The sequence below is a fragment of the Melopsittacus undulatus genome, chromosome 5, assembly GCF_012275295.1.
Source record: "Melopsittacus undulatus isolate bMelUnd1 chromosome 5, bMelUnd1.mat.Z, whole genome shotgun sequence".
NCBI lineage: Eukaryota > Metazoa > Chordata > Aves > Psittaciformes > Psittaculidae > Melopsittacus > Melopsittacus undulatus.
The window spans coordinates 41444464-41471659 of NC_047531.1; the positions used below are offsets into that span (position 1 = coordinate 41444464).

The 27196-nt window shown below is 39.3% G+C and overlaps 1 protein-coding gene across 5 annotated transcripts; it reads right to left on the reverse strand.

The window, feature by feature from the left end:
- Positions 1-992: 992 nt before the first annotated feature.
- Positions 993-27182, reverse strand: TULP3 (TUB like protein 3). 5 transcript variants are annotated; one of them, XM_031050136.2, is made up of 12 exons: positions 26985-27174; positions 15242-15293; positions 13717-13879; positions 11600-11776; positions 9982-10112; positions 6640-6837; positions 6033-6145; positions 5537-5651; positions 3392-3490; positions 2329-2500; positions 1644-1820; positions 993-1328 (listed from the first exon to the last, which is right to left on the reverse strand). In XM_031050136.2, exons 1-11 carry the CDS (start codon positions 27023-27025, stop codon positions 1687-1689), a joined length of 1395 nt encoding a protein of 464 aa, XP_030905996.1. In that variant the 5' UTR covers positions 27026-27174; the 3' UTR covers positions 993-1328; positions 1644-1686. The 5 variants fall into 5 exon arrangements, with proteins under 5 accessions (XP_030905996.1, XP_005150291.1, XP_030905995.1 ...); XM_005150234.4 differs by having other exon boundaries at positions 993-1820; positions 27082-27182; XM_031050135.2 differs by having other exon boundaries at positions 993-1820.
- Positions 27183-27196: the final 14 nt, after the last annotated feature.

Sequence of the window (27196 nt, forward strand, 5' to 3'; positions counted from 1 at the left end):
GATAATGGCTCACCAGCTATACAGGCATTTGAGAGATGTGAGCTGGAGTTCTCAGCATCACTTCATAATCTACAGTTAAATACAGAGTTTGCACATGATTACCATAGTTGATTTTTTTCCCCCCCCTGGCAGTATCAGAAAATGTCTCCACAAAGTTTCATTATTTTGAAAGAGCAAGTGATACCTACCACTTCAAAGACTCCAGAGCCCAAAAGCAATAAATCTGTCTCTCTGAAGCTTGAAACAGAGTTAGTCTGCTGATAATAGCAATATCCAAAGATGGAGAACATCTATTCTTGTCTTGATAGAGGGATTAAGTTTTCTAGGATCATGAACATGCATTATGGCCACAAAACAGGAAAGATAGTAACTGTTCTCTGCTTTAGTACACATGTGCACACTATGAGGCTTACATGTCACAGCATGCAGCAATTCACTCTAATGAATCAAGGCCGTATGAATCAAGAAGCATTCCATGCTGTGACCTACAGTCCCCATACTGTATATCCAGCATTAAAAATGGAACACTGGAAGGGCACACTGCAAAGCCTTGTGATACATTAAGTATTTTTTTTTAAGCTTCCTGATGCCTTTGAAAACACCTGTAATTTTCTTTTTAGGTAACTCTTATATTTAGGTTAAAATAATTTATATAAAAATCAACCTCTATTTGTCATGACATGAGATTAAAAAAAAATAAAATCAGTCACTTATTCCTAAAAATGTAGCAAGTTTTACAAACAATAGACAAAAAATAATTCTGATCAGCATACAGCCTACATTAAATCAATCAGAACACTGCTTTTCAGGAATAGGACTGTATCCTCTACAGTTACAACAGTATGGTTACAGCCTCATACTATTGTATGCTTTGTTACAATACTACCTTTGGCCAAATTCAGTCAGATTCTAACATCTGTTCAGTCTCATTTTTCACACTGTTAAGAATAACAGAGACAGTAATGGATATATCACCAACTAAAAAGTAAGCATTTCAGATTTGATTGTTCTTTATTTGGTAAAAAGACTATCAAGGGATATGGAGCAATTAGAATAATGAAAGTGAACTGGACTATCAACCTTAACAGAGAATCATCCCACCAAGTAAGAGGGAAGTGTTTTATTAGAGCCGATGCCTCATTCCAGCTCTGTATTTGTTGAACATTACCTACAGTTGCACAAAGCCACAACCCGAGTCCTTCCATATCTGACTATTGTAACAGACAACAAAATGATACACATGCCAGTAACTGTTCTCCTTTTTTGTGAATTCAGCTGAGCAGAAACTCTAATTCCTGATCAGGTCTGTAGCATCATCTCCAGAGGCACTGTGGAAGTCAAAGGTATATGAACATTAAACCATCATTTTTCTAATCCTAGCTGCAAGGGGTTCCAGTTACTGGGCTAAATTCCTTAGTCCACTCACATGCAGCGTGTTACAAGGATTCAAAAGCATCACCTATATTTCTTATTCTTCCACAATGCATACAGAGACTGCCCAGTCTTGGGACAGTCTCCTAAGATGTCAACTACTGTAATTCTCCAAGTCCTGGTATTTGCTTTCTAATAAGCCTGCAGAAGTCTCTCCTCCAGTTCCCTTCCATCCCCAATGTGCTTTTCATTACTCCATCTGGAACACTTACAGGAAGATGCAGGGATGGGAGTGAGCTTCAAGTCTGTTGTCTCTCATTCACAGGCCAATTTACTATCAAAACTGGAGAGTCCAATAGCAAAGGCCTGAAGAGCACAGAGAGGATAATTATAGTCCAGAGTGAACACATCTTCTGCTACACGGCCAAACTGCATCACAATGTAGTCAGCTGGGGAGAAAAAAAAAAAGAAAAAAATAACCAACAAAACCAGAAATGAACAATTTCATAGCATAGCAAAGAAAAAACAAACCACAACCAAAAAACCACAAATGTCTGGCAGTACCAAATATATGTGGTTGGTGTTTCCACCCCTTCTCACCAGAGTGACCTTGTAATCTGCTCTCTAGAGTGACTATTATTCTAGAAATTATCTTTCTTCTCAGAACCAAGGCTTGAACCACTCTCTGTTGCTAGCCTGAGGATATTGTACAGTCCTTTCCTTTCAGGAAGCTTGCATTTTACCCTCTCTTTTGCTGCAGCGATGGACAGTAGTGTCTGCACCCACCCCAGGAAAAGGGAGGCCTTATATAATTTTCTTCACAGCTGAGAAGTCCCAGTAATCCTGAGCTGATTTTCTCCACCCAGTCTCCCTTTTCCTATTCCTTCCAAACCTCATGAAATAAATAGGGTCATCCCTTTTTGAGTAAGCCACACACACTCTCCACCAGACTCTTACGGTCATTGTCATGCACAATCTGGAAGTTCTTCACCGAGGCCTGAGTGACTCTCCCATGGAAGTTCAAAACATAGGATTGAGTATCATCATTCCAGACTGGAGCCTTGTTGTGCAACTCAATGAGATTCTCTAAATTCTTGTTATGCCATTTTGACAGCAGACTCTCATGTTCCTGTTCAGAACAAATACATTTATCAGATTTGGAATGGCTCTGCTTTTGATTACTGCCTCTCTCATGTATGTGTATTCTGTCACTTGAAGGTCATTCCCTGTTTAATGAAACACAATGACAACACTTAAACTCAGTCCTATCGAAAACTTCTTGCAATTACCAGGAAGATACTTTAATGGATTCCCTATCCAAGCATTTCTTTTCACTCAATAAGCTATCTCCGTATTTCCACCCAAACAACAAAAAAAAGCAAGAGAGAGAAGAATGTGTGTGTACAGGAAAGGGAGCAACTCACAGGCCAAAGGATGACTGTCATCCTGCTGGCAGGAATCCTTTCTGAGTCTCACAAGCTTTCTCTGATCCTGTTGGACCCAACTTTAATTTCTAACAGTCTGAACTTTGAAAAAAAGAAAATAATCTACAAGTAACTGCATAGTGCCAGGCCCTGGGGTGCTTCAGTAGAAAGTCCAAAGGCTGCAGCAGGCTGCATGAATGCCTTAAGTAGGTTAAATGGGTCTAGTAAGTGATGCACAATATCGAAAGCAGAAAAGTAAAAACAGAAAGATACAAAAAGAAGGTAAAACAGCACAATAAATTCAAAAAACAATTAATTACAAGGAGCTGTAGTGAGTGAAGTATATATTATTTAATTTTAGAAGTTCTACAACAAATAAATTCCAATAATATATGCTAGAACTCCCAAGAAAAATAATCCAAACTGAAGTTATTTAATGGGAAAAAATTACCAGAAACCATCCGCCTGTGAAGATCTGACTGATATGGCTATAATAAATGTTTTAGTATATAGATACAATACTGGATTTTTGAGGATAACCTAAATAAAACCTAAATAACCTCTAATCTGAACCATAACCAAACTCTGCAACTCACATTTCGTGGACGTATTGGAATTCGCTTATGATTCATATTCATTCCTGGAATGATCACAGACATTTTTCTGGGACCCTTGAATCCTAACACATTGGTTTCCTGAAGGACAAGGACAGACATTTTCAGTAAATGAGATACTTCATCTCAAAGAAGGAAAGACAATAAAACCGCACTTGAGTCCACATTTATACTGGTTTTTTAGAGATCTGCTAGCTACAACTGTAGTAGCAGTTATCTAAATGCAACTGTGTTTTAATCACTGAGAACAGCTTTCTGTTCTGTTTTGAGACCAGTGTTAAGACACATAATATTACCTAATTTAGAATTCATCAGTTATCCTAATGAAACATTTATAACAAAATCACAGAAGTGCAATTTCCAAGCATAATTTTGTGCATATGAGGCAAACACAGACTAAAATTTTGCCTGTGAAGAAGCCTCAAATATGATAAAAGACAAGTATCTTTGACCTGAGACTATATTACCCATACATCACCATTTAGTCTAAAATGTTCCTGAAAAAGTGAATTACATTCTTGTTTAGGTGTTTTTATTTGTGTTTAAGAGCATACCTACAATATTCTCTCAAATCATGTTTTTTTATAAACGATTAAAAACAGACCCAAAAGGCACAGAGTTCAGCACTTGTGCAAGCTTCAATCTTGAGCACATTTTTCCAGAGTACTGCAGCAGACAGCTCCAAGTGGACTGAATATAAAAAGCGAACGGAAAAAAAAGTCTTGGCATTCCCAAGCCATCCATTCAATAATATCAACCAAAACTCAAGGGTCCATTTAAAGTGTTCTGTAACAATATCAGTGATAACTTTTAAAATTCCCAAAGGCCAACTAAAAAGTCAAAATCTTTTGGAAGTACTGAACTGATTGATAGAAGTGACACTGCTTCTCCTAACACGCTAGTGCATTTTGCAGGCACAGAAGAGAGGTCTTTGGGTTGCAACCTCTACTATTTTGCTTCAGAAAATCCAGGGGCATGTATGCAAATGAGAATACTGATTTTATTCATATATAAACTTTATGAACTTCTTGTATATAAAAAGTTCAGATCTGAAAAAACAACTTTATATTATCTGCTGTACTCATTTCAGCAGCTTGCTGTGTACAAGTAGGTAAGGAACTGAAGAATACTGTATACAAAGAAAATAACCTGACATGATGCTGTTATGATAAACGATACTGCTAACAGGCAGTGATTTTTTTTCCCAGGTGACATTATGATCAGTGGGGGAAAAAAAAGAAAAAGTCAAGATCCTGCTCCGATAGGTTAATGCACCTTCACGTTTTTGTGTCGTACCTGTGATAAAAGTAAAAAACCTTCCACATCCATCAGTTTGTAAGGCACCTCAAATTTTATTTAAACTTCAGGATTGGAACATGAAAGAAACAATGTTCAAGGCCAGGCTGGACAGGACTTTGAGCAACCTGGTCTACTGGAAGGTGTCCTTGTCCGTGGCAGGGGGTTGGAACTGGGTGAGCTTTAAGGTCCCTTCCAACCCAAACCATTCTATAATTTTATGATAAGAACCCTCACATAATTCTAGAGTATCCACAAGTGCCACCCTGAAGCCTAGACCAAGGTGATCCTCAAAACCCGAAGAAAGCATCTCTAGGACAGACAGCTATCAAATCATTATTTCCCCTGGAACCATATCCTCACTAACCACAAGCTGCTACTGAAATAATACCAGCTCCTTCCTATCCACCAAAATGCCTTTGGTTCTGCAAAACAAAAAAATAACTCTACTTCACAGTTAATTCTTAGTGTCCACCAAATACCAGCTGGGCAAAAGGCAGTTGATGCTATGGCTGGCTCCACATAAAGGATGTGCTGACCTGCCACATGCCACAGGTCAGACAAGAAGGTTATCAGGGTGTTAGTTTGCATCTCTCTCCCTCCCTCCCCTGTCACTGATTTGTTTGGGTTTTTTTCTTTTATTTTTTTCATTCAAGCTTATAAGAACTTATCTTTGAAGCCTCTGTCCTTTGTTGTATCTGGCTGAAATGGGTCAGTTGGCTCCAAAGTTAAGTGGGGAAGGCTGCCAGGCAGCATGATTTTGTAAACCCTGTTTCCTCTGTAACCAGGCAACAAAGAAGAAAGGGGCAAAAGGGGAGAGGCACTACTTACATAACAAATAGCTGCAAGCTCCTGTCTTGTATGAGCCTTTTCCACTAGACCTTGTGCCTTGAGGGGGCTAACTCCATGATCATAGACCGTAAATTTTGTTCCCATGAGGTTTGATCTAATGTCAGGTTACGGAAAGACAGAAAAAAGAGAGGCGTCAGTGGAAAGTTTTGTTATCTTCTGAAGGTATTTGTACAGCACAGTGAAAATACTCATCTCCTGCCATCTGAATATTCCTATTGCCAGGTCAGTGCCCACAGTAAACTGAGCCTGAACCTATCCTGGAAAAACATCAAGCCAGAATTCCTTATGTGAACTGCCATTGTGAGTGGGAACGCTGAAGAAAGGTTGCCAACTCAGGTGAATACAGATTACATTAAGAAGGATGATGCAAGTTCATTCTCTCTGAATTGACCCCAGATTGTTATTCATATCCCCAACTCAACTAAAATGAAAATCCGATCTCTCTTGTCTGTAAATTTTCACCTGTGGTTCTTACCTGAGTTTTCCAATGAAGCTTTCTCCTTCCCGGGATAAATCAGTTGGGTCAACTGATATGAGATAATTGGATGTTTTGCTCTTTTTTCTTTTTCGCCCTGCAAGAAGGAATGTCTGCAAATACAGAACTTCAGTCAAGATTGGAGCTTTGTAAGAATGCAGAAGCATTGCTACGCATTGCTATCCAAACTGTTATCTCTCCATTTTTCACATCAATTCCCCTTTTTGTTCTGTACTGATACTACTGTCTCCACAATTCTGATATCTTCCACAAGTGCACACCCAGAAATCCTATTCCTCCTCACTCAACAGTGTAGATTTAATGCAACTGTCCTTTCTAGTCTTCCCTCCTTTTCTGCGGAGCAGCTCCATCTCCCTGCTCTTCTTTATCCTTGATATTTTTATACTTTTTAAAATTTCATCTTTCATTGTATTACGGCTCTCAAGCCTCCCAATTCCCTCCTTAGTGCCTTGGCCTAATATGAGCTGTCCTTATCTGCATGCTGGCTCTCCCTCAGCTTCTGGTCTCTTACCAGAAGCTCTCCCTTACACAAAAAATATTCTGTGGTACTAGTACAATAGCCAAGGTATTCTGCTGTTTCCAATACCTTTCTGTTGTCATCTCTTTCCAGATGCATGTAATAAGTAGGGAAGAGGCCCCGGTCCATTCCCTTCTTATCTCTAGTGATTCGACACTTGACTGTAATACCACGGGGTGCTGGGTGTAATGCAAAATCCTCCAAGTTCTCTACTTCTCCCAGCTGGGCATCTGCTGGAGGGGATGGACTACAGGAAGCACCTGTTTCCTGTGGGAAGAACCATCATATTAGCAAATTAATACAGATCAGAGGCTCTGGTATTCCCCAAGAAAAGAAAGATTTTTTAAAACAGAAAGATCTCCTGTCTCAAGAAGGTATTTTGGGAAAAGGAAGTTAAATGAGATACCACCCATATTTCTGTGAAGAAAGTGGCTGCAGACTTTTACTCTGAGGAAAAATCAGCCCTCCAATGAGAGGGGACAAAAAGTACCCATTAACCAGAGATGAGTGAATTGTGAAGAAGAAATAAAAATGGGATGAGTCACTGCAAATATACTAAGCAAAGAGCCTCTCTGCTCTTAGAACCTCATTCTGTGGGAAATCAGGCAGCATGGTAAGCTGGACTGACGGATGCTGCAGTAAAGACAGGCCAGGATTTTTGTGACTGAAAGGAGCACTGAGATTATGTTGGTTCAGAACAGTAGCTGAAATAGAATAAGCTGATGGTGGAGCCATCTCAACTAAATGCTGAAAGAACCTTAGAACAGTGTATATACTCAGGATGGAAGTTATGGTCACCGATAGAACTGGAATTCTAATGGAAATCTGGTATAAGTCATTAATTTTTTTCTTAGAGGTAGCTGAATCCTGTGTATTGCAGAATCCAGGAGAGTCCTCCCTTACTGGGCTTTGGAGTTGATGTTGGTGGTTTATCCATATTCTTAGATACAGCTGGTAGGAAGTATGAGTGATTACAGATACACAGAGACACAGACAGACTTGAAATTCACTAGTGGCTCTCACTCACCCTCATTACAGCATCCCCTACCTGCAATCTGCAGTAGTTGGCAACCATAGCCCAGTCTCCCAAGTAGCAAACACCCAGATCTCTTGTACTACTCACCTATTCACAGAATCATAGAATGGTTTGGGTTGGAAGGGATCTTCAAGCTCATCCAGTTCCAATCCGTTCCACCACCACAGGCAGGAACACCTCACACTAGACCAGGTTGCTCCCAGCCCTGTCCAACCTGGCCTTGAGCACTGCCAGGGGATGAGGCAGCCACAGCTTCTCTGGGCAACCTGTGCTGGTGCCTCACCACCTTCACCATAAAGAATTTCCTCCTAAAGTCTAATCTAAATCTACTCTCTTTCCATTTAAAACCATTCCCCCTTGGCTATTCAACTCACTATTTTAGGATATAACTGATATATTATGACTTCATATTCTATTTATTCAAGCTTACTTGAAAGCAAAATAAAGTCTGAACAATTCAGAGGAGCAGTTAAAAATATTTTTTGTGGGTGTTTATAATTTACAATATTTTTATAATAAAATTTATAATTTATCATTTTAACGTAATATTAATTTCTCCTGACACTTCCCTGAGAGACCATTACAAATACATTTTTCACCCCCCAGCACCATCTACATTTGTATTTTAAGATGAAATAGACCCTACACCTACTGAAAGCCAGAAATAACTTGACCAGCCTAAGACTGTATGAGAAGGCCCGTTCTAGAGTGCAGAACTTTGACAGCAAATAAAGCTTTTGCATATTAGCTGAAAATGTCTAAATAATTTTTATGAGCATACAGTATTTTTTCCAGAGGAAGAGTCCTAGCATGTATTTACTACCAAAAAATAACTTCACAGACAAGTAAGAGTTATAGGGAGACAACATGAGTTTACATATATTTAAGACAAGTATACTTTGAGAACATCCTAGAAGATAGCTCCAAGCCAAATAGAAGAAAGGGTCAAGCTTCAAGTACTCCAAAGCAACTTCTTAAACACATTTGATCAGATTTTATTGCCATTTTGCAATTCTTGCAACATTAAATCTTGCTTAACTTTATAAACTGAATAGCACATTATTATTTTCATATTATTCTTAGAAGTTAATTTTAAATATGCGACCACTGCACTGGGTCAGGAACAGAGGTGGATACAAGCACACATTTCACTATTAGCATTATGTAGGAAACTCTCTTACTGTTACGATGAAAGAGCTGTTTATGCCACACAAGGGATAATTTACTGCATTAAATACAGCAGCCAGAAAAGTTACTTGCTATGAAGCATTCAGCTAGCATTTTGAGAGCAGCCTAAAGGCATCAGTTCTTGAAATCCAGAAGATCTGGGAGACATACATCTAACACTTTTGAACAATTAAGATCTCATACCCATACAACAAGTTTTCAGATTGCTAACACATGTTTTGCACAGAAAGGAGATGAAGTGTTAATCCTTAATTAAATAATACTTTAAGCTCTATCACACTAAATATTAATATTTAATCTATATTATAATCTTTAGAATTTCTTCATTCTACTTTGCCACACAAATATACCCACACAGGTCTTCTGAATAGTATCACGGTCTTTTAAGCCTGCCCAAACCCTGTGCTAATCTCATCACTAGCTCAAACCCTGGTTCTTCCCAGGTCTCTTCAACTCACTGGCTAGTACAGCATATAGTTTGTCAGCATATGTATGTATGTACATATCTCTCTCACACACATGAGAGCACATTCATACAGGAAACAGCATGATAGGAGCATCATGCAGTAATCAGGCACAAGGCTGCGACAGACAAGCATACTGTCTTGCAGCTGCTTGCATGCATCTTTTACTCCCTTTAGTCCCTATTTTCCCATGCTTCTGACTTCCTGATCCACCTTATCCCCTTTCTTTTTCCTCTTCCCTTCCCCTAATCAGCCATGAAAGGTTTCTTCCAATCCCAAAATCTTCTGTTCCAAAATTCTGTTCCCTCTTACATTCCACAATAAATACCATCAAGTTTCAGGCAGTAATCCCTCTTAATTTTGCACGGCATTTCAGAGTTTCTCTGAGTCATCTTGGTGGCTTTTACACCAGAGACAATGGCCTAATCTGTCTCCTTTGAGAATCATAGGAGCAACTGACTCACTGTGTTCCCATCTTCACTGATTAGGCTACTCGGGTTCCTCTGCCCACCACCTTCCTTTAATCATTACTCGGTCTTTGTGTTTAACTCAATGGCTCTTCAGTCAGATAACCTGACAATCATGACCTTCCTCTGCCTTCAGGGATTAATACGCTAGCTACTGTAGTTGCAGCTACTATATTTTAACCCAGTGCTCAAGGGGTTAGTACTAAAATCAAGCATGTGCTCAGCCCTTATCAGAAAGCAATTTCAAGACACTTACTGCGAAAGATTTCATGCTGGTTGCAGAGCTAGGCCTCTCAGTTTCAGGATATGGTGAATGAGAAGCTGGTCTCTTACTAGCTTCTTCCTCTTCTCCATCCTCTTCATCAAAATTCAAACTGTCTGAAATTCCTGTCAAAATAAAGCAAGTAACCTCTGAAAGGAGATGTTATGAGCTCATGGCATCACTAATTCATATTTACGCTAATTCCTATTTACATAGCTAGTCACTCTTTTCATTAATTTCAGTTGATTTAATTAAAATCAACTCCTGATTTTCCTCATGTGCCATATTGCTTCCCAGGACTTTTAATTCAAAACCCTGGTGACACCTTGCAGCTGTTATCATGCAGATGATTAAGCAGCTGTCAGGCTTTTATAAATACTTATCTAAATGATATTAAATGATGTAGCATACTGCTTAATATACATTGCCATTGAGTTAATTTTGCCTATTTTCACGTAAAAAAAGCCCTCCATGTCTTAAAAAAAAAGGAAATCCAGATCAATGTGCTGACACTTCCACTGTAAACTGAACTCTGTACAGCTTACATTCTTTACCATTTCCCCTTAGTCTTATACACACTGAAATGGAGTAGGATAATTTTTCTATAAGAGTCCCTCCTATTTTTACATCAGTAGCAATAACTCGGGTCTCATGAATACTATTGATGATTTTGTTTTTAAAACAGAAGTGCAGTCTGAGTAGTTCCAGGGCTTATTTAATCTTAACCTAGTCACAGCTATGTCGAGATGATTGTAGGTATACAACTAAATAGCTCTGGATAAAAACATTTTAAAGAATGCTTATGTGTACAGAAGCACACGTAACTGCTTGGTGTTTACTTGGAACTGTGTAATTTTATTCTGAGATTCCATTCTTTAATTTGGCTGTAGAATGGAGAGCACATAAAGCACTACAGAAAATAAACACATTGAAGTATTTTCCAAGAGCAAATATTATAACACTACTCCAACATGGCACTCCTGGAAGTTCTTTATCTCAGATGAAACAGAAAAATGTAGTCTTAACAACTTGTTCAGTAAGCTTCACAAAGCACATTTGGAAAGAGGAAAGGCGTTAACCCTAGTACTCTGGCCAACTTCAAAATTTACTGTTTATATTCTATCTCTACTAATTTCCCCTGAAGTTTCTGGATATTCTCTCCTACTTCCTTCCCTAACTCTTGCATAATGTTCCTATCCATAGGTAAGAAACTGTTGCATCTGACAAGTAAATGGATGTATTTCTAGATATGGTAGTACCTTAATACATAAACTGTACTGGAAACATTCTGGGAGACATGCTCAGAGAAATAAAAATAAGCTGTGCACTATATTAAACACTAGCCATTATTCTGCTGCAAAGTGCTTAGGCTGCATTCAACAAAAAAGGTTTCCTGTGGTACTGGCAGACAGAGATGGACACTCCACTGGGAAACTACTCAATGGGATACAGCTCTTGAATACAAAACTCTACAACTGTTGATTATGACAGCTTCCAATTCAGGAAAAACACCTTTCCTGGTGTTTTACAGAGCCCTGAAAAATATCTTTGCCTATTATAAACTCTTGATGCCCATCAATTCTTAATGTCAAGATAACACCCATTATATTACCTCGTTTCTGTAAGATTTCTTGCAGATCTGGCTTGCCTGCTGTGTCTGTTAGAGCCTCTCCATCATTGTCCTGATCTGCACTGTCTTCTGTTTTGGAAGATCCAGCAGAGAGGGTTTGGAGCTTGGTCTCCAGCTCTTGCACTTCTGATTTCAGGAAAGCAGCTGGTCCATCAATACCTGCAGGCCAAAACAAAACAGAATGCTAAAGTCTATTTTTGTGGCTAAAGACACATCCCAGGATTGTTGTTCTTTACATCTTCCTTGCTCAAGCATCCCTTTGAAGTACTGGTATCTTCTTGTTAGGTTTTGATCAAAAAAATTGGAAGGATCCAGGACTGACTCTGGTACAGACATCCTATTACTTTAAATATACCAGGCATCAGCTTCTCTATTTATAAATATAGTAATTGTCTCTACTTTTTTACAAGGGTTTAAGCAGTTAAAATGAGTTGTATTTGTCATGCACATTGATATATTTTAATTTATTTATGGACAATTAATCTATTTTCTTTTCCTTCATGTTCCTCCTTTGCTCCTAAACTAAAAAGTAAGCGCTCTACAGTGCACACTGCAAGTAAATTTGATAAAATTATCTACAGGCACAGGCAGAAAAAAAAACTATAAACGGATGCCCTCTTTTTGGTGGAAAAGAAATTTCCACATTTAAGCATGCAATACAGCTGTGCACTGTCCATTAACAGGGTCTGGCCTTAATACATTTATGTGGCACACAATATGCAACTGTAGTTCCAGCTTTGGATTTCTTCCTTTCCCACTGTTTTCCTTCTTAAAACTTTACTGCTTTATCTAATAATCAGATTTCTGACATGTTTACTCCTGTTATCACTTCTTAACAGAATTTGTTTGTACTGACAAAGCTTCAGAATGATGGAAGCTAGTGAAGGAGCAGTTAGCTTTTATTTTTTTTTCTTGGAGTTTCAGTACTACTAAAGTTTCCTAATTTAGAAGATATATCAATCTTTTTGACTTGAAGTGTCTTTCAACAGCAGCCTTCTCCCACCTGATTTTAATCACATAAATGCTACCATCCATCATCACTTTCCTTCCCATCCTATGATCCTGAAAGACACCTGGAGACCAGAACATGAAAATCATTCAAATCATTTTTACATTTGTTTTCACCTCACATCCTGCCCCCTCTAAGACTTATCTCTCAATATAAGACAGGATAACATGTTTCCAAATGTGATCTTCAAGCCAAGTAACACTGGTTTGTTTGGGTTTTTAAAATTCTACTCTATACATTAATTCCCTATTAATAAAATTGTGGTATTTTAGCATCCTGCAGTAACATGCATCTCTAAGCCTTTGGAAATTTCCTGTTACTTTCTTGATAATCTGTTGTGATCCATGCTCTCAAACTACACTTCCACTGGAATATACAGATTTCATTGCTACTCTTTTTTCTTCCCTGTGACATGGAAAACTTCAGGCTCTTGATACTGTACTTCTTTTCACTCTTAACAGAATAGTTTCTATTTTACTGTAATGTTTGGAGATCACTAAGTTACTGCTGTTCTGATGTCACTTTGTGCTTATGACTTTCTGGACCACTATAGCTTGCTTGTCACATTTCAGTTGTCTCCCCAAAGCCCACAGAAAACAATAGATAAGATAAAATCCAGAAAAAAAATAATTCAGTATTCATGAGAATTTTGGTTTGCTCTTGTCTACTTTATCATTCAGTCATATGCAATCTTTAGATGGAGTATACCATGATGAAAAGTACAGGCTGCCGCTACCAGATTATTTCTTTTTTTTTTTTTTTTTTAATCCTACAGCTTTATAAGACTCTTACATTGGGTTTGTATCTCCCTACCCTTACAGAAGTTCCTAACCTATTTCTACAATTTTTCTTAGTCTAACACAAGGGAGATGTTCTTCAAAGGCACATGAAAATTCTCAGCTATCACAAAATTCAAGGTAAGGTTTTTGGTTTATTGCTCAGCCATACTGTACTATAGTTATTTTTTTGTACATATAAAGGTATGTAATCAATCTTGTTTATCACTTGACCACTGTCACAGCAATGTGGTGCCCATTGTGCATGCACTGGCATTTTTGGGAACACTGTTGCAACCAGGTTGATTACTTACCATGTAAAATAACATCACTGTGGAAAGGGGTAGGAGTTTTTACTAAAGGAGCCTGCTCCTCATAGCCTTTGGGCTTTGACCTATGCAGCTTTGCCTCGGGATTTGGCTGTACCATCAAAGGATCAAGACGCTTCTTCCTCTGCTTCTTCTCTAAAAGAGCTCTCTGTGAAATAAAGAAAAAGCATGACATAAGGACCACATTCAGAGAGGCAGCTATTGGTGATATTTCATCGGTGACATTCAGCTCAGCTATTGGTGATAACACATCACTGATCAGAATCTCCAATACACCTGAAATACCCTTGTAATCTCTTACAAGCATCCTAGACACATCACTCTGGAGTGATCCCTATCTCTGATTCTCCGTCAGTGGAGATGGATGCCTGTTTGTTTTCTGATCTATCCTGAGAGCATCAGCAGTAACTCCTTTCAGCCAGTCTAAACTGATGCAACCCTTCATATATATAGACAAATTCAGCAGTCATTTATAATACAATCTGAAACAGTCAGGACTTGCAGAAGAAATGTGTCAGAAGCTATCATCTTAAAGAGAGAACTCAAACAGTTCCCAGAAACCAATATTAAGAGGTAAGACTTAGAGGGGGCAGGAAGTGAGGTGAAAACAAATGTAAAAACTTACAGTCATTAAAATAGGACTGATCTGATAAAAGGAAAATTCATCTACCTTGCAAAATTTTCCAAGATACATATATATTTTATGTTTATGGTTTCCTAGTAAACAAGAACAGAAACAACAGCTGAGGCAGCAGGAACTATGACGTTACGAAGTTATGATGGCATTAACGAAAGCTCGTGTCAAAAGCACCATCCTAATTGCATTCAGAAACAGGCCTCCAGCTTCCCGCTCTCCAACTTCCCGCTTCCCACCCGCAGGGAGGTGGCAGCATTACACTTAGAGCTGCAAGTGTCTCAAAACGACACGGGAACGCCTCCAGCGCTGCGTTCGTACGCGATGGCCGAGGAGCCACATGCCCTCTCTTCACGGAAAACGCAGTAGCCTGGATAAAAGCGTCCTGGCCGGCAGAGCTGGCCCACAGATGGAATTTGATGTCGTGCATTGTGAAAAACTGAGACTCATAACCTAATATTTGACAAATGCTTGGCTGTAAATGTTTTCTCTGTAGGAGGCAAAACAAACCAAACCAAAATATGCTGGAAATCCTTCTCCACAGCGCAGATCTTTCTATAGCTCAGGGAAACCTTTTCCTTTAATGCTTAAAATGGATAATTCTCTACAGCTTTCCTTTTGATTCATTCCTGCGTTGTGGTGAGTCAATCCCAATTAAATGAGAGACATGAAAAATAAATATACCAAAGAAATCAAGTCTACAAGCCACAGCAAGGTTGACTTAAACTAATGAAAGCCATTAAAATTTTTAAAGAAAAATGTTCTTGCCACAGCAACGAGTTCTTGTTTGTATTCTTAACAACCCCTATTTCTCAAGTCAAGGCTAATATTTATTTTCCTATACTTATTTCAACCAGCTTCAACACTATCATTTACCTGATTCTCTAGTTTCATCTGTCGTAGTTTCATAGTTTCATCCTCAAAGATGCTGAGAAAGGGAAAGAAACAAATTAATTATTGCTAGTCAAGCTTGCATTATAAGAGCACAAGATATTCACAGGCTACAACTTCACCATCAAGACTTTAAAACAAGTGTAAAACATCTATCCCGACACCTGATTTCTGTTCCTAGAGATGAAAAAAATATTTGACTATTTAAGTTTTATAGATAACTTTCATAAGAACTCTAGTTTTTCATCCTAAGTTTGTTCCATAGAGACTTCCCATTTCCTTTTGCATGATAGGGAATTATTACATAAGCTAATGCACTCAATTTAGCACAGTTAACCTTACAAAGGGGAAAGGCTAATTGACAAGTAAGCACATATTCTGCCTACCAAAGCTGTGCGCCTTCCTCCTACACAGCTTTGACAAAGACCTCTCTGGCAGTGAGAAAGCATCATGAAGAAGATAATATGAGAAACAGAAAAACATTATATATTTTATGATGGCATGCAGTAGAGCAGGGCTAGCCACAATTGCAATTTAAACAGGAAATTCTCTGTCTGATCCAGGTGTGCAGAAATATCCAATCAGGTGAAGTCACAAGCAGGCAGACAATGCTGAATATAATCCAAACAAGGAAAACCAGAGACAGGGAGAGAGATGGGCTAGAGTTTCTGCAAAACACATGCCACAGGAACTGGATCACAGCAAATAGAGCTAACAAGAAGAGAAAGGACTCAGAATCCCCTTAACTCCTAGTAAATCCACATTTGACTCAACTTCCAGGCAAGCAAACGACAGATCAGAGGTCCTTACAGACATACCAGGTCAGCCAACAGGTCCTGTGCTGAGAGGCTGAAACATGTAGAAAAAAAAGTTTTGTATACACACAGCTTATAGACTCTAAAATTGATGCTTACTGCCCAGCTAATGGTATTATAAAGCACTGTTATTACTGCCATTGCTTTTTATGTTGCAGCTTTCCTTTTTTTTTTTTTTCTTCTCCTAATGTATTTCAAGCATCACCACGTAGGAGGTCTGTGATCTTGAAAACACCTTGCTTCTAAAAACTGATATTACCCCTCATGTGGACCAGTCATGTGTAGCACATTAGATTCAAAGGAATGAGGGCCTGGAAAAACTAGTTACTTTCTTGAAGAGGGAATGAGAGATACTGCAGGTCCCTACAGCAACAGTTACAGTAATACAGTTGTCTTCACCTGAAAACATCCACAGTTTAAGAAAATACATGCAGAGATACATCTACTGAGTGCAGCAAGATACATTAGTTGCCACATAAAACTTCAACATAAAGTAAAACTGTGACCTGCTTTCTATAAATGCTTGAAAGCTGCAGTTAAAATCATAATTAAGACTTCTTGGGGCAGGGATATTCCTTTCCTTGTATTTTCTTATGCACACTGACTTAAGAAATAGATGACATTTGTTAACTGTAGTCAAGTGTTCCTTATAAAGCAAGCTATGTAGGTCTTCCCAATACTAGATTTATGGACACATTCTTATATAATTAAAAAGAACTACAATGATGTCTCCTGTAGATACAAGCTTAAATCTGTGGTTTTATTGCTTTTCCTAATAGAAAATGCATCCTCAAAAATGGGAGTCTATGGAATAAATTTCCAGGTCTTCCTTTTTACCTGAAGGATGGCAAAATGCTGAAATACGAGGATTTGTATACATGCCTTGCAGAAATACTCAATGAAAATTATTTTCTACCCACGCTGAAATAAAGCTACATAATGTCAAAGCCAGATCTAAAGGCCCGTGGAACGGGACCATAACACAGACTATACAATGTCCAGCCTTCAAATGCTTAACAGAGACTTGGGCATGGCTGAGACACATAAAGATTCTAATAGGTCACAGAGCTTGAGAAAGTAAAAAGACAGCAAATCACAGAATCACAGAATCCCAAGGGTTGGAATGGACCCTGAAAGCTCAGCTAGACCAACCCCCCTACAAGAGCAGGGTAAACTAGAATACATCACTCAGGAACTTGTCCAGGCGGGTCTTGAATATCTCCAATGTAGGAGACTCCACAACCCCCCTGGGCAACCTGTTCCAGTGCTCTGTCACTCTCACAGTAAAGAAGTTCTTCCTGATGTTAACGTGGAACCTCCTATGCTCCAGTTTACACCCACTGCCCCTTGTCCTGTCACTGGATATCACTGAAAAAAGCCTAGCTCCATCATCCTGACACCCACCCTTTACATATTTGTAAACACTGATGAGGTCACCCCTCAGTCTCCTCCAAGCTAAAGGGACCCAGCTCCCTCAGCCTCTCCTCGTAAGGGAGGTGTTCCACTCCCTTCATCATCTTTGTGGCTCTGCGCTGGACTCTTTCAAGCAATTCCCTGTCCTTCTTGAACTGAGGGGCCCAGAACTGGACACAATATTCCAGATGTGGCCTCACCAAGGCAGAGTAGAGGGGGAGGAGAAACTCTCTTGCCCTACTAACCACACCCTTTCTAATGCACCCCAGGATGCCATTTGCCTGCTTGGCCACAAGGGCACATTGCTGGCTCATGGTCATCCTCCTCTCCACCAAGACCCCCAGGTCCCTTTCCCCTTCACTCCTTTCCAGCAGGTCAACCCCCAACCTGTACTGGTACATGGGGTTGTTCTTCCCCAGATGCAAGACTCTACACTTGCCCTTGTTGAATTTCATCAAGTTTCTCCCTGCCCAACTCTTCAGCCTGTCCAGGTCTCGCTGAATGGCAACACAGCCTTCTGGTGTGTCAGCCACTCCTCCCAGTTTAGTGTCATCAGTGAACCTGCTGAGGGTACACTTGGTTCCCTCATCCAGGTCGTTGATGAAAATATTAAACAGCACTGGTCCCAGCACCGACCCCTGAGGGACTCCACTAGTCACAGACCTCCAGCTAGATTCTGTGCAACTGACCACAACTCTCTGCCTTCTTCCTTTCAACCAGTTCTTGATCCACCTCACTACCTGATCGTCAAGCCCACACTTCCTTAGCTTATCTGTGAGGATGCTGTGGGAGACAGTATCAAATGCCTTACTGAAATCAAGAAAAATCACATCTACCACTCTACCATCATCCCTCCATCTAGTCACTTCCTCATAGAAGGCTGTAAGGTTGGTCAAACATGACTTCCCCCTGGTAAAACCATGTTGGCTGTTCTTAATGACCCCCTCATCCTTGATATGTCTAGAGATGGTGTCAAGAATAAGTTGTTCCATCACCTTTCCAGGGATGGAGGTAAGGCTGACCAGTCTATAATAGTGTTCTCTTTTACTGTTAAACACAGACCAAAATCATGTTGTAGCAGGCCATTAAATTAGAAAGTGCAAGGATCCATACAAGGAACAAAATTAAAAGAAACAATTAAAGCCACAAATGAGCACTGTGGCACTGTAAATAGTGCTAAAAATACCCCAAAACAAAACAAATTTGCTATTTCTATTTACTCCTCCTTCGACCTTCCTTCCAGCACTTGGGTCACTGTGAAGGTGTAATGTAATAACCAGACCAAAAAAAGCTTCCCACACATACACACATTTTACACCTTTTTCTACCCCCCACAGCGACTTTGGTGTTACTACAGACATTACAGGAAAACGCTGTGCTAGTCACTCCCACAGCTCATCACAAAGGAATGCAAGCAGTGTGCTAATACAGCTGTAGGCTTCAAATGCAAATCCTCCTTCAGATGGACTTACTAGACAGACTAGTATATCCCAGTGTTCTTTGGACATGCCCATGTTGAACCACAATGCTCTTAACTATGGTTTTTTATTTGAAGGGGTTATGTGTAGTAGGAATTAAATATCCAGTAGGAACAGGAAAAATACTCTGCATCTCCATGGATGCAACAACAGTGTTCAAAACATGAAAAAAAACACCCCAAAACACAACCACCAAAACAATCACCCATTTACCTTTGATAAACAATATCTGAAAATATCTTGGTAGCCTGGCATGATCTTCCTATTCCCAGTCGCTGGAGTAGACTATACAAGACCTTGCCCCCGACTCCTCTGCTAGATTTATCAGAACTCATAAGGTCTCCTACTAAAGCTGCATGATGGATAACGGACACATGCCAGAGAGAAAGGAAAAATTACTCAGAGTGTAATGTAGAAGTGATGAATAACTATTATCCAGGATACAGAATAAAAATGAGTGTGTGAACAACTACTTACAAGAAACACTCAACCAAGAAGATACAACAGCATGTCTGAGTGTGAACAGCAACACATGAAGGGGTTCACAGATCCATTTGTCCTCACAGATCCTTTTCTAGATTCAACAGACTAACATGAAGCAAAATGTTTTATTTGTAACCCTCACATTCCTGTTGAAATCAGAATTAGCCTTCTTCTCATATTATGAGCAGAAATTAAAATGTTACAATAGGAATACGAATGACAGATTTATTAGGGATTTTTTCATTTGGTCTTTCCTAACCATTCTGGGAATATCAAACTAACCACAATGAAGAGATAACTTAAGAGGTCCTTAAATTTTTAGCTATTTCCATTGGTCTGCTACCTTTAAAGGAACTCAAAGGCACAGTAAATTAACATCATTTTCATCTACAGATGTCACACTTGCCAATTTATTATGTTCCATTACTTACTCATGTAACTCCTTTTTCCTTTGCAGGACAGTTTATTAATGTGGTCGCAGCAGTTATGTCTCTGAGTAACACTCCCAGAACTTAAGAATCAGGGAATGAGAAGGATGTGGCTTATGGCACACATTTTTGTCCACTAGATTTTATTTTTAGCTGTAGAAACACAAGTAAAACCAACTTCAGTAAGAAATGAAGAGTCAGCTGGTATGAAGGGGTTTTCACTCTTAACTCTCCAAAGAACTTTCCTGGGAACTACATCCAAACTATGGCTATGAAAGAAAACAGAAGCCGTAAAAAAGAGCTAATTTGAAGAAGAATTCTTATCTTTTAAAAGATTACAATACTGTCTCTGGAAAACAGCTGACAAACAAAATTTATCTGTAATGCACCATCCAGTCCACAAAAGAACGGAGTCCCATCCGCTTTCCTTGCAACAGACACAGCTGGAATTGTTCGTTTCTGGGAAAGGGAGTAACACAGAACAATAGTACTGAGGATTATCAATGTTTTCTGACATCCCCAAGGCAGAAAAGTAGACTTTTTGCAAACATGGAATATTTTTTCCTTTATAATTAATATAACTACCAGTAAGTCTTCCAAGGTAAACTGGATCAGTTGTAAATTGGCCATAAAATGTCACCCCCATTTTTAAGTGACACAGGTTGCTATGTAACAGTTCTTATAACAGCGTTTCAGTTATAAACTATTTTCAAGCAGTTGACAGTTCAACAAGGGCAAGTTTTAACCTCTGTCTGGCTTTTTACATAAAGAATGCTATCTCCCAGTGATATCAGTTTTACCTTTGATTCCCTCTCCTAAATAAACACACACAGATCCCTAATGCCAACAGCATACTGTTTCAATAAAGTTTTGAGAAAGGTTTCACAAAATTCATTTGGCAAGATTTTCCACCTGCTGAACATGTTATGGGAGCAGTGACATGGCAACAGGGAACACTATTTTGAGAGCAATTCCGAATGAGTGAATAAATTATCATGAATAAAGATTGTCTTGGATATGCCTTAATATACAAATTATGCCCACATGATACAAATCACATAAAACATCGCAGATTATTTGAAAAGTACTAATAAAACCAACAAAACCTGACAGATTAGGGTGGGGAAGCTGAAAGACAAGCATCCAGATCTGTATGTCTCACTCCACTGTAAAATACACCAAATCCTCTAGGCACTACATGTTCCTGACAATAACTTGTAGCGACTATGTGAGCAACTTACAACTTACTAAAGAAGATCAAAAGAAATATAAAGGCAAGTTAGTCCTTTAATACTCTTGCTTCTACCTACCTCTGAGTTTAAAAATGGAACTCCACTATAATCAGGCACTTTTCTTAAAAGCCATGCTTTAAAGCATGCCAAACTTAACCAAACCAACACCCCTGCCCCCCCCCCCAAAAAAAACCCAAACCAAAACCCACCACCCTCACCACCACAACAAGCTGGCATTCTGAAATAGATACAACTTTTTTCTTTGTAGATATATATATAGATATATATTCTTTAATATATACACATGGGTATGTTTTGCCTTTATTTTGGCAAAACAGCTACCCAAATGACTCAAGAGTAATAGGAATGCCATGCTGAAAAAAGGAATTCAAGAAAAAAAAAGATGCATGTACTACAGAAAAAAAAAATATTTAAAAACGTGAACAGGTTGATAATTATTTTTGTTGGATAAAGCCAAGAAAGCAGTGAATACAGACATACTGGAGCAAGTCGATCCAAGGGCCACAAAAATAAGGGACTGGAGCATCTCTCCTACAAGGACAAGCTGGGATTGTTCTGCACGGGAAAGAGAAGGTTCAAAACTTTTCCTGAGAGAGTGATCAAACACTGGAACAGGTTGCCTAGGGACATTGTGGAGGTCCCACTTTAAGAGATATTCAAAATCTTACTGGACATCATCCTATGCAAACTGCTCCAGCTGACCCTGCTTTGAGCAGCGGGTTTGGACCAGATGATCTCAAGAAGCCCCATCCAACCTCCACAGTTCTGTGATTCTGTCCATTTGGGTTCTGGAGATCACAAGGTAAATGAAGATAGTTCACAGGCTGAGATAATAACCAAGATGACAGTAAAGAATATAGGCTCTTACAAGGAAATGCAACAGGAACACAAGCGTCATGAAAAAGTTAAATTCTGTTCAATGTTGACTACTGTACTGCTTCAGAGTTCCATCTGCCATTCCAAAACTGACTCACCAAGTACCAAAGATTAGCTCTTCCTACTTGGAACAAGGGAACACAGCAATGAAAATAAAGCAGCACACTCTGGAAAAAAGCTAGTAGATTTTACATCTGTACTATAAAGAGTACAAACAACAGCCTGTGTCATTCTCTACTATCCTATACTGGGAGAACAGAAAGTAGATTCTTGTTTTCCTTAGCTGGAAAAGTCTCAAGTGATTTGTTACAACATACTTAAAGTGAAAGCAGTACTATTTTCCTGAAAGGAAGGCCAAGAGAAGCCAGAAATCCACACAGGCTATTAACCTTTAAAGCTACTATGGATGCCAGAAGGGTGGCACAGAGGAAGACAACCGTAAGAATATGCACAAACTTACCTTTAAGCATGTAGCCAAACAAGGGGGTTTAAATTGGGTTATTATAATATTTGCAAGGAAAGGGAGACAAGGAATCTCCTACCAGCACACTGCTTCAAGGGTGCACAGCTGGTGACTCCTTAAGTAAAAACTTTTAACAATCAATACAACTGCAGAATGCTATACTTCCAAAATCTTGTTTATTCAGGTGAATTTATTGAAACTTAGGCTTATGATAAGGAAATTAAAAAAAAAGAATGAAAAAAAAAAGAGGGGGAGGGAGGGAAGAGATGTTTATTCCATAGGCAGAACACCAGCTTTCTGAGTAATGACCACTCAGCTACACACTACAAATCCCCAGGGTCATTTCATTTATAGAAATTGCTCTACCAAAGGAAAGAAAAAAGCTAGATCCACAGGGGCTTAGAATTCTGACTCCTATGATCTTCTGTTTGTGAATTATATTTCCTGTTACTTTTGTTGACCTCCTACCAAACTAAATCAGTGAAACATAAACCAGGTGCTATTATCTCCCAACAACAAAGTTAGCAGTTAAATTGCACACAGTATGCTTAACTAAGACTAGATAAAACTCAAAGTTCCATGAAATATCTCACTTCATGCCAAAACTTACACTTGTTTTATAGTATTTGAAACTAAAACTGGGGGAAGGAACATAAATGAAGTTTTCTGAACTGACATCTAGAACTGATTGTGGACTTTTAGTCCCACTTTGATTTTGTTTTTTTTTAATTATTTTATTTGTTAAGGATTGAAAGGGGAAGCCATCAAAGAGGTAGAAACAGCAAAATTTAATTTCTATACTATAGCAGGTGACTCAGCAATTCAGCACTGCTAGACTTGGATTCTTGTTCTTTTTCTGCCTCAGATTTCCCATAAGGATACTAAATGTGTAAGGAATGTGGAAGTGACCACACACTTCTGTAATAACAACGCACAGTTAAAGCTTAACAATCCACAGAATATATGTTTTACACAACAGTAGGAGCAAGTGTAAATATTCTAAGTCAAGTGACATATCAGCAAATACACTTGGAAGAGAATTCATCCCATAACCCAATTACAACACAATCATCAGTTTTATGTTGGAGATCACCCAGCTGTCCATCAGCGACAAAACAAGAGTCTGGAGCTATCCTGGTGCAAGTCTAGTTGCAGAAAGTTTTTTTGCACATTCAAAGTCATAATTTTGTTGAAATCAAGGCACTGGTCACTCCTACAGATGCCATACCAACAGTGGTTAAAGAAGGAAACAAACAAAAGGAAAGCAGCCAGAGAGAAGAATAATGGCTGTCTCAATTAAGTTCCATAAGAGACAGAAGAAGAACTTACCAGAAACTGAAGCAATAATTCAAACAAGGTTCAACTCTGAGACAAATCTTTATTTGTTTAACAACTGCAGTTACCAAGTGCATTTGGAAATTTTAGTTGATATGTTACACCTACAGTGATGCTCCTTTTTCTCTCTTGCCACTGCTGTCTACACCATAGGAAGTGAGGTGATTCCTTCTTTCATTAACACTGACAGCAGTGGCATCAAATTGCAGTCACAAAAGGTTTCATTTTCTTTTGAAACTCTACTCCCAGGAATACATCTAAACTACATTTATAAAATATCTGCATTTTATCAATATGCCATTTTGAAAAAATTTCTTGGTTATAATGTTCAGACTTGAAAGGGATGAAGCAAATAAGATATTAAGCCAATTCTTTTACCTAAGGATAAAATTTGCAGACTTATAAAATCTGGAATTTACAAAACAGTGCTTGTTAGTTGCAACAAGGTTACCTGTGGCCAAATAAAAATACCCAAGGCCTAACAGAACAGCTGACAGGCTTTTAAAAGCAAATTTAAACTCGTCTGGATTACAAGCACAGCTAAAAGCGTTAGAAAACTACTTTGTCTTTTTTTACCCAAATAGCAATTAAGGTGCATCTATATAAAACAGTCAAGCTCACCAGCCACCAAGACTCCTGATAACTTCAACTACTGTGTTTTTGAAATATGGAAAGGGCTTTTGGCTGGACAACAATATATAAAATTACTTTTGAACCTTTAATAGTCCACAGGATTATAGTCTTTTGAAAATGTAACTATTATTGGCAATAAACTCTTTTTCTTCATTAACTTTTGCAGACACTGAGGAAATATCCTATAGTTGCTGAGTTCCCAAACTGAAAACCACTAACCAATGGATGTCTAGTCACCAAAGAAGCATCCAAATTACATAAGGCACTGCTGTGACTGACACCCAGGTTTGTAGTCTCTATAGACTCAGACAAGATTTTTGCCCCTTGAAAATTATGGGGTTTTATATATGACAGCTGCAAGTCAGAAGCTGAATCACATGTGGACAGCAACGTGTGGGAAACTTTAAGTATTCCTGTATACTGTATAATTATTGTGCAAAAAGGCGAAGCTTGTCAGTCCCCAAGATTCTAAAATACTGTAAGAACCAAATTTCCTTCTCAATATTTGAAAACCTCACAATGATTTAGAATTACTTTTATCTGAATGTTTGTACAGTATTCAACATTATTAATTTCATATAAAGTCTTGAAATGGACTTTCCCAAACAGAGAACGCATTGCACTTATCAAAACTATGAAATAGCACTATCTACATTACCATTTTTTAAAGCATTAAGACAGTTATATCATGTCTTCTGAAAGTCAATCAAACTTTAAAATGAAGTTGCAATTTCAATTGCAGCCACCTCAAACAGGAGACAGGTTAACAGAGTGGGCGCCCGCAATCAGTTATCCCACAGCACATTTACAAAGCTATACGCATTTAGTTCTGACTTGTTCACTTCATCTTTGTCTATTAGAAGTAAAATACGTTTTACATCTTAATATGTATTTTACATATTGCTCAATATTAAAGGTATTCCAGCTCAGGTGACATTCTTAGACTGCCAGTTATTACCCATATGAACTGCCAGTTATTATCCATCACTTTTCCTTTATCTACACAAACCACTGTTTGGACAATTCACAGTTATTTTGCCAAGCAAGAGTTCCAATGACTGAATGAGTTATGGATAATTTTACTATCCTCTTCTCAGAAAAATAATATCCATCTTAAGAATACAATTTTTTGCTTTCCTGCAACTTACAATAGTGCTGTTGAACATTCTAAGTTCAGAGTCAGACCCCTAAAAATAGGCGGCCTTAAGGATCTGTTTAAAAACTTTTTACCTTTATTTAGGCTCATGTATTCTGGTTTTCTTACTTTAACCATAGAGACCAAGAAACTTAAGGAAATGATTGTTTAAATGAAATAGGAATGAGAGGGAAGCACTATCACATGGAACTACCATTGGTGTTAAGCTGTTTCTGTGAGGCAACCACAAAAGCATGCAAAAGAAGCTTCTTAGCAGAAATAAATTATAATAGTACAATTGTTACAAGTAAAGCAGCACCATTTCCTGTAACTTCAACTTAACCTCTAATAGCTGTGCAAGGAAATTTATGTGCATCTGCTCTTCAGTTTTTCAACAGGTGTTTCCAGAATGCTATACAAACCTCAGACTTTAAAAGTCTGCATAAAGAAGTCATCTTCTAATGTTTCACAGCATATTTGGTGGACTAAAGCAATTACAGGACCCCTTGTAACTCTATTGCCCCTTTTCACTCTCAATTAAAATTACCAACTGTATGCAATAAGTAAATACTGTTTCTTTTCTACACTGTGTTCATTATAATTGAACTACTAGAAGTTTAGGTTTCTCTCTTTACTTTCTTCTCCTTTCCCTATCCAAGCACCAGAGGTACAAAAGGTATTTTTCCTGTATTTTTACAATCGTGTTGTCAAAATTTTCACTGCCTGCCTATATCCTCACATGTCACTTCAAATAATTTCGGGTTTGAGCTATATCAGTGCTACAGGCATAATCTCTTTCCAAAGCACATTCCCCAAAGCTTAGTTGCTTTCCTTACTACATCAGACAAGTTCCTTTCCCTTTTTCCTCTCTTCTTTTCTCCCAACAGCATAGAGAGTACATCGCTACGTACCCCAAGACCTTCACGAGGCACAGAAGGGCAGAACAGCACTGCAAAAATGCATCACAGCAACACTGGAAACAGGCAGAGTGGACCGAAACCCACAAAAGCAGTTCAGTCTCCACGTAATTACACGATACACGTTTTGGAGCTAAACACATGCACCCAGCGGGGCTGACGCCACTGCTGCCCGCGGGACGCGAGTGTTGTCAGGGCAGCGACCCCCGCCTCCCCCAGCCGAGCAACCCGACGCTACCCCACGCGCAGCCAGCAGCAGCGGTGGCAGAACACAGGCCCCGCTGCGGCCGCTCGGCTCTGCACCGGGCGCTTCTGCTGACGCGATGTGAGGCAGAGCTGCGCGCAGAGCCGGGCAGCCCCCGGCCCTGTTGCTCCCAGAGACACCCCCACCCTGAAACCCTGCCCGTCAGTCCGAAGATGCAACCGGACCGCCCTCACTGAGCTGCGGTGCCGGGCCGCAGAGAGCTCCGCTGGGCCCCACTCGCACTGCCCTTCTCACCCGTCGCTGGCGCGGCCACCTCGGCCCCTCGCGCTCTCCATCTCGAACCCCGCCGTTACTATGGGGCCCCGGCCACCGCGCCTAACCCGGGCCTCACCGCTACCCTTGGCAACGGAACTCGGTACTGAAGCGCGGCGCCATTGGCCGGAGGCGCAGCACGCGACCTGCCCATTGGCCACGGTGCCCCTCAGAGGAGACGGACGAACCCCGCC